The sequence below is a fragment of the Hyposmocoma kahamanoa genome, unplaced genomic scaffold (genome assembly GCF_003589595.1).
Source record: "Hyposmocoma kahamanoa isolate Upper Pololo Valley unplaced genomic scaffold, ASM358959v1 87526, whole genome shotgun sequence".
In the NCBI taxonomy this organism is placed as follows: domain Eukaryota; kingdom Metazoa; phylum Arthropoda; class Insecta; order Lepidoptera; family Cosmopterigidae; genus Hyposmocoma; species Hyposmocoma kahamanoa.
The window spans coordinates 1-8,814 of record NW_020654451.1 but is presented as its reverse complement, the minus strand read 5'-3'; the positions used below and the strand labels follow the sequence as shown (position 1 = coordinate 8,814).

General features: G+C 34.5%; 1 protein-coding gene across 1 annotated transcript; it reads left to right on the top strand.

Annotated features, from left to right (window-relative positions):
- The first annotated feature begins 1,638 nt into the window (after positions 1-1,638).
- LOC113235556 (serine proteinase stubble) lies at positions 1,639-8,808 on the top strand. The gene is made up of 7 exons (XM_026471288.1): positions 1,639-1,803; positions 2,680-3,093; positions 3,900-4,157; positions 4,350-4,542; positions 4,828-5,125; positions 5,703-5,852; positions 8,324-8,808. The coding sequence occupies exons 1-7, from the start codon at positions 1,647-1,649 to the stop codon at positions 8,459-8,461; spliced, it is 1,608 nt and encodes a 535-aa protein (XP_026327073.1). The 5' UTR covers positions 1,639-1,646; the 3' UTR covers positions 8,462-8,808.
- Positions 8,809-8,814: the final 6 nt, after the last annotated feature.

The following is an 8,814-nucleotide window of genomic DNA, read 5'->3' as shown; positions in this document are numbered from 1 at the left end:
TCATTTTGATTGAGTTTTATTTTATTATATTTGTAAATATTGAATTGTAAACTAACATAGTACCTAAGGTCTTAAATTAATAAAAAACTATTATTATTATTATTTAGTATGGCAACATTGATCGTTAGAGCGTTAGCGCACTACGTCCGATTCGTATTAGTTTCGTATCGTGTGCGATAGAGTGTCTGTGTAAAGCCCGCTATTGACAATGATAACCAGAAACAAAAACCGTGTTACAATAATCTTAGTATACCGTTTACCACATTTATTCTAAAACACTTAAACTATGCGACAAGTGCAATAAATTCACTGCTTACCATCCCTTAGGTGCTTTTGTTCGTGCCTCTATAAACTTACAATTTCCATACTTGTATCAATCTCACATGATTTATATTTTTTGGTTCTTGAAGTCCCGTTTCGTTGTACGGAGTTTATGAAAACTTCGGGACTTGCTGTCAACGCATGCCAAATCTTTTGACACCAAGTGGAATAGGCTTGCATTTTGTTGGTGTTAAAATAAACCTTAAACGATTTAAACATAAGGTCTAAAGGTATTGGTTTATGGTATAAAGACAGCTAGTTAAGGAAGTTGCAGTCGATAAATCAAAGCTTAAGGCTTGAACCACCTTGTACAATTTATTGTCTCCACTTCTTGTGCTGGAGTTACAGATTAGATGGTAAAGTATTTACAGGTACAATTGTAATTGGGCTGACTGTGAGAGTGATACAACAAATAACCTGGTCATAAAACTGACTGATTATACTTTGCATTAAGTATTGTGTCCTTGAAATGCTGACTCCTCGAAATATCATCGAGAATTTTCTCGTGTTGTTCGTAATAACAATGATGTTTGTTTATACAATAATTTTAAAATAGCTATAATCATTTAAATAAGTTATTTTAATACCAGTAACGCCATCTGTCTAGTCATCAGTACAATAATTATAACAATGAGGAACAAAAACCATCTAAGCTGTGTGCTGGGATTCATTTCTTTGAAGTTTTGAAACTTTTGTATAGATGGCGTTGTACATTTTGAAAAAGATAAAAAAATAATTTTAAATGAGAAGACGAGTAGAAAATCGTTTGAAATAAAAACAAAATTATATGGAAAACACACTAATTATCTATATTATTTTCTAGAATTAGTTTCTTCAAAAAAATAAAACATAAAATAACAATAAAGTTAACCCATATAACCTACATAAATAGATAATCCTATAGCTGATAGTTATATGCAGATATAACTACTAGCGCGTTTAGATTACTGACATCCACACGGATGTCAGTAATCTAAACGCACACACGTGCACTCCAATGACTTACAAATAAATATAGTGCACTCCCATGTAATGTAAAAAAAAACACTGGTCTCAATGATATTTGTGTCCTTTAATCTGTAGAAGTGCATGTGAATGTTTAAGATACCTTCAATATTTGTATGCGCCTAATGTATGGCCGGACATAGTGAAACTATACTTATTTTGTACACTATGTCAGCTTCTATAATACCTGAGACGAATTATGTACATTCTTTTTACTTTCGCATCGTTTCTTTAATTTTTTTTTGTTTAGAAGGTAATGTTATAATAAATTTGAAGGTTTTTCTCTAAAAAATTATGTAATTTCTTCAACAGGTTACCAAATGTCGCGCAAGACTTGCATAGCGGGAGGCGCGCGAGGCTCATGCATGTGGGTGCAGGAGTGCAACCGAGCAGGAGGCAAGCATGCAGGTGTATGCGTCGACGGTTTCATGTTCGGCTCTTGCTGTCTGCTACCAGAAAAACCACTTTATGTCGATGGTTAGTCGTAACTTTATCAACTTGTATCTATGTATATACTACTATAAGACGTCGAGAACAAGGCATACGCTGATCTACATCGATACCTCCGCGTAAGTTGTACAATACAGAACAAGCGTAAAATATTATTCCCAGGTTATGTTAAGAAGTTATTAAAATTAACTTTAAGTAACAGACTCAAAATTATTCATATTAATAATGTAATATTGTTTTGTGGCAGTGAATTTCTTATGGAATGAATACTCTTCGTCCCTTTCAAATGGGTTAAATGACGAAATTTGTAAATTATAATCTCAGTACAGACTCCTTCTTTTTTTGAAGTCGGTGGAAAGTGCTTTATATTTTGCAGATAGGTTTTTTGCTTCATTTTCAAAGTAAGTAATACCCGATTCAAAGACTTTTGACACGTTGCTTCCGTCCCTATTCGAAGGTCAAGCTGTAATGTGAAGATTACCTATTGTGTTCCAGTTTTGAAGGGCAAGGGTGAAATTACAGACACATGGGACTTCTCAACTTAATTATGTCTCATCAATTATGATGCTTTTTATTCTCAATATTCTATGATACTAAGTTACTTACAAGGAATTAATGCTTATAATATTGACCTTTTCGATTGACATTAAGTACAAAAGTACAGAATGTTTTTTTTTCCATATTTGGTTGGTTCGATTTCCAAATGAGGCAAGAATCTTTTTAAAAGTAGTTTAATGCAGTATTACTAACTTACTTTAAAAAGAAATATGGCTTCATGAAGCAATATGTCCTATTGCACTATTTTAAGTACCAATTTTTAGTTTCGTGTCCTATTATTATTGTGGCATTCTCATATGAGCTGTTCCAATTAAATAACGAACTTTTACATTATTTTTCTTTCAGAACCTCAAAGTTCGGTCACTGTAACAGACCGACCGTACTCAGCGCCATCCAGCGGGGGACACAGCATAACGCATCACGTGCAAGATACTTCAACACAAACTATCGCAAGGCCGAGCATGCAAACCCAGAGGCCGTCGTTCATGACAAAACCAATAGATGGCGCGCCTTACGGTTACCGACCGCCAGAAATAAACTTACCTTCCTTAGGAAATTTAGATTCAAGTAGCGAACAAAATAGTGATATAGTTAATAAAATAACTTATAACAGTGTAAATAAGTACCAAAATGTAAATAGGCCGAGTGGTGAAGTGGAAACTAGTCCCCACAATAAGATTTCGTCTAGTCTTAGCATAATGGCAGGTGCGCGACCTATGGCCATTTCTGAACAACACGCAGACAACAGCATTTCTTCAGGTGAGAGCGTTTCAATCGTTTTGGTATAGATGGCGCTGTATTTTATTTAAACTAACTGATCAATTTGCCTTTGTAAAGGGCTATCTATCAATCTACGAGTCTTAGTATTTTTAACTACCTGATTTGTCCCTATCAATCTACGAGTCTTAGTGTTTTTAACTACCTAATTTGTAGATAATTTAAATTTAGGGTCGTATTCTAGAACTCTATGTACTTAATGCTCAAGTCAGGATTTGAGTATGGTTTAAAAAGCACTCGAAATCATACTGAAGTCCCTGCCATTAGGGTCGTATTTTCAGTGCTTGTGTTTCCAGTGCAATCCTGACTTGAGCATTGAGTAGAGTTCTAGAATACGACCTTAAATGTCATAATTTTCAACATGTTTATTGAACAAAAATATTAAGAAACTTGATATTTCCCAAATCCATCCCATGCAATCTTGTCCTCTTACAAATTCATTGTCCATAATAAGTTTATGAGCCATTCTCATTAAGTATGTCCTTAGGAATTTCAAATGTAAGTAATTCCCTTTACTATGGCTTTAATTTATCAGAAGGTTTAGCGGTAACTAAATAAGTATGTACGTGTAGTATTTTCAACAATATATTAGATATAAGTGTGGTCCCATTGAAACTAGTGTAAATCTTAAATAAGACAATATAAAGATTCACTAACAATATACAGATCACAAAAATAAAATAAAAAAAATAATAGACAGAAATAGTTGTACATAGTCAATTAACTTTTTTGTAAGAATAAGCTCGATTACGCCCAAGATACCTAATTGGATTTTTCATAAATTTCAGCTCAATTCATGTCCCGACCAAGCAACCTGAACACAATTCACTGGCAGGCGACAACTGAGCCCACCTTCATAACAAAACCTCGTCCAAATTGGGAAAAGCCAGTTGGTAAACCGAAGCCGACGAAGAAATTCACAACAACGACAAGTAAACCGCACAAGAACTACTTGAAGCCGAAAGATCCGGCGTTGAATATGATCAACAAGACAGATGAGGTGACGCCGACGCCGATTGCTACAACTGCGGCTACTAATAGTGTTGGTGAGTAATGAATAGTTACTAATAATTCTAAAACATCTTCATGTATCTGCTATAAGCAATTATTAGCTTCCGAAACCTGATGCAGCAATAATGAAGGAACTATTTCACCAAAATTCACGAAGTTTCATAAAATTATATATACAACTGTAATATATTTAGGGAATATTAAAAAGTTTCCCACTGAAATTCCAGAATGCGGGGTCACAGCAATGTGGCCAAGACCAGAAACCCGCATCATGGGCGGCAAAGACTCCAGTTTCGGTCGGTGGCCGTGGCAGGTCTCCGTCAGACGTACATCGTTCTTCGGTTTTTCGTCCACCCATCGGTGTGGAGGTGCTATCATTAATGAGGGCTGGATCGCTACTGCTGGACATTGTGTGGATGAGTAAGTATAAGCATAGTCTTCTGCGGAGGCATTTCTCATGTTACGAGGTCTGCTACACCTATTACGTTATAGTGGTTATTTTATAAGCTTTTTAGATTTGGTAAACCATCTGTAGTAGAATAATGACTACTTTAAAGGTAATCTGAATTACATTACGCTGCGAAATGACAAACTTGAAAAATGTAATCGTCTGAAAAGGTAACTATAATTAGAAAGATTGCAATCAACCAACTTCCTGAGTTAGTTCACTATCATCTTACAATTTCTCGAAATTACGTGTTACAGCCTCCTCACGTCTCAGATAAGAATACGCGTCGGAGAGTATGACTTCTCATCGGTCTCTGAGCAATACCCGTTTGTAGAACGCGGCGTTGCAAGAAAGGCTGTTCATCCTAAATACAATTTCTTCACTTACGAGTATGACCTTGCATTGGTGAAGTTGGAATCTCCAGTTCAGTTTGCTCCACACATATCGCCGATTTGTCTGCCAGCTACTGATGATTTGCTGGTGGGAGAAAACGCGACGGTGACTGGATGGGGAAGGTTGTCAGAAGGAGGTGTGCTGCCATCCGTCTTGCAGGAGGTAAGATACATTCTTTTTCTTCTTCCTCTTGTGCAGTCAAAGACGAAACCAATAAAATAACAAATCTGTGTTAAATTTCTTTGGATCAGTGAGCTGTCGCCTCTATAGCCTTTAGCAGGCTTCACGGATGTAACTGATCGGACACAGTACCCAATATTTAATAATTACCTAACACTTCATTCTCACTACAATATATTGGAATGAAAATAGCTTTATTAAGAAGAAAGTCTTTGAAAATGAAACTATTTTTCCGGATTTAAATGGTCGACCGTGTCCATGGCACCTGTAAAGGGCCCGAAATGTCGATTTGTTTGAAAAAACAAATATACGCGATTGAAATCCGGAAAATAGTTTCATTTCCATTGTGTAACAATCGCGAAAACCTAAGTACTCGATAAAGTATTAGAAGTTGTAGGTGTATCCATTTTGCATTATAATGTAGTTTTTCACACACAAAAAGTCTACTTTTTAAACTTGATCTTAAAAATAACATATGGCTAGAGAGAATCTATTTTAATTCTTCGAAGCCCTTGTTTTCTCAGAACAGTCTGCTAAAGACTCTGTTTAAATGTTTCAGGTACAAGTCCCAATAGTGTCGAATGATCGCTGTAAGTCAATGTTTCTGAGAGCTGGAAGACACGAGTTCATCCCTGACATCTTCCTCTGCGCTGGCCATGAGAAGGGCGGCCATGATTCTTGCCAGGGTGACTCTGGTGGACCTTTACAGGTAATGGAATACAAGAGACTCCTTAACTGCTTATCGAGCTCCTAAATAATTATAACCAAATGTTCACATGTCACGAGAAATATATTGAACAATATTTGAGCTGAGCTTTGTAAAACGAGCTTCGACTACATAAAAATGGCGAGCAAGCAAGTTTTTTGTATTTTGAAACCGAACTTTGTATAAGCAAGAAATTTTATTCAACTTTGATATTATTCATAATTTCTTGCTTAAGGCGAGTCACAGGAGGAGAAGCTGGAAATCTGGTTTGGCAGAACAAATGGTTTAGGTATTTACTTTTAGATATCACACAATTACAACAAAATACACGATACACCCAAGGATATTTGCTAAAGAATGTGCTAATCTGTTACACGATAGGATGTACTTTATCTGATTATTTAAAATCCATTTATTAAACATTTATACAAAGATATTTCTTTTTGAGTACTATAGAGAACCTGCTAAAATTTTACTTTCAGCTGAAGCCCTTTGAATTCACATTTATCCTAAAATTTGAAAATTGCCCAATTGTGTATAGACACACCGCGCCACCAGTTCCCCATCAGTCGCCATCGGGCGCTTGTCAACGTCAGTTCTGTGTCAAATTGTCTCCGCCTGTTCTTATTTTATTCAAATTAATTTGCAGCGCGTAGATTGCTGCGGGAAGCTCCCTCACATCCTAACATCTAGTTTAAATACCTCGCCTTAAACTTGAGCAAAAGTTCGTTTTGTAAATATGAAAAACTTTGCTTAGTTGAAGGTAAAGATCGTTTTATAAATCTAAACCTGCGTGTTGCTTATCCATTGTCCAATCCTTCGTATTCAAATTCCAAGTTTATAATGTCGCAAATCAAGAATGCTCGTTAATTTTGATCAATAAGAAGTTTAGTAAGCAGAAAAATAAATCACATTATTTCCTTTATTAGCCCATTTTTACAAAAGCTTTGAATCGGAAATTATGTATATTTATTTATTTATATTTATATTATATATGTTTGATATAAGATAAGTGGTATTATATCCATTTAGTATTATTCACAAATCAAAATAAATTGGGAGAAAATGAAATAAATTGTAAAGCGTATGGCTAAATTGTTCATTTAATAAATTATGTCTTTTTAACCGACTTCAAAAAAGGAGGAGGTTCTCAATTCGACTGAAGCTTTTTTTGTACGTATGTTACGCTATAACTCCAGTATTTGTGAATCGATTTTCATGATTCTTTTTTTGTTGGAAAGAGGGTACCTCCATAGTGGTCTCATTTTATTTTGAAGAAAATCATCCACCTCTGATCATGCATGAACATTCATTTTTATAAATAGCGCCTAAATTTTACTTAAGGAGCAATTATTTTAATGGTTGGTTTTGCTATTCTTCAATTCAAGGCGTTTTTATCTCTCAATGTACTTTGAGTAGTGAGAACCGATTTTTATTATCTCCTGTGTCAAGTCCCGTATAGTGGCGAACTAGGGGATATTTCAATAAAATTTGGCAAATAGACGTAATTCCACGTACTTTTGAGGTCGGTTTTTTTTAGTACTCTATACTGAGATTATAATTTACAAACTTCGTCATTTAACCCATTTGAAAGGGACGAAGAGTATTAATTCCATAAGCAATTCACTGCCGCAAAACAATGTTACATTATTAATATGGATAATTTTGAGTCTGTTACTTAAAGTTAATTTTAATAACTTGTTAACATAAATAATATTTTACGCTTGTTCTGTATTGTATTGTACTTTATTTGAGTTGCAGTCTCCTATTTACTAATATCTCGTTGCATCCAATGAATACTAAACCAATTGCGGTTATTTTGTTTTTGTTTCTTTATCTTTTTTTCACAAAATTCGGGGAGTATAATATTAGTAAATAAATATGTAGGCTGTTTACAAAAATAACAGAAGATGACAAAATAAAGTTGCCGTAGTGTTCATTAGAGATATCTATCGATATTTATTTATTTGCTTTGATAAGCTTTTGTACTACTTAGTAGACTATTATTATACTATCCAGTTCTTAGGTTTTTGCGATTGTTACACATAGGAAATGAAACTATTTTATCGGATCTAAATCGCGTTTATAATTTTTTTTCCAAACAAATCAACGTTTTTGACCCTTTACACTGTTTCCTCCGATGAAAAATCCCAAGCAGACATAAAACTGCAGTACTAATTAATATGTATTAATTAATACTAATTGCCATTAAAACTACTAATAAATTTATTTTAATTATTTAATAATAATGTCAAAATAAAATAACATTTAATAACAATTTGTAAAACATCGGTAACGTAATTGGAATGTTCGTTGGAAAATTTCAAAAATAATGTATTTAATTAATAAATTTTGTAACTATAGTGAAACATAGTGTGGTTTAAATTAATATTAGACATAACTGGTTGATAATAGTTGTATAGAACATTTTATTTTTTGCTGTACATTTATTAACGTTTCTTTTTTCTATGCAGGTCAAAGGCAAAGACTCAAGGTACTTCCTAGCGGGCATAATAAGCTGGGGTATCGGATGCGGCGAGGCAAACTTACCCGGGGTATGCACCAGGATATCCAAATTCGTACCGTGGATTTTACAGACAGTGAACACTTGAAACAGACAAGTAAATTTGTGAATTGTGGAATCCACTACCTGTCACTCGTGACAATAACACAAGACGATCGATTTGATTGAAAGATAATGCGACGTAAAGTGTTAGTGCAGTGCAAGTTACCTTCAAAAATGTTGATTAGATTCAACGTTTTCTGAGGCGTTTTGACTATAGTCCATAACGAATGTTCTGCAGATCATAATATGCATGTTCTGTATGAATAAAGCCGTAATTTAAGGCAAAAGCGATGCAACGACAACGAAAGCGTGACTATGTCCTTTTTGATATTTCAATAGATTCCAAAGTATCGTAATTCGATATGCTAACCTTCCTTCTTGCAAAGGTTATTGTGTTTT

Coding starts and splice junctions, on each gene's coding strand:
- LOC113235556 (XM_026471288.1), top strand. CDS start 1,647: ATGTCGCGCAAGACTTGCATAGCGGGAGGCGCGCGAGGCTCATGCATG. Junction 4,158..4,349: donor TGCGGCTACTAATAGTGTTG/GTGAGTAATGAA, acceptor CTGAAATTCCAG/AATGCGGGGTCACAGCAATG. Junction 4,543..4,827: donor GCTGGACATTGTGTGGATGA/GTAAGTATAAGC, acceptor TACGTGTTACAG/CCTCCTCACGTCTCAGATAA.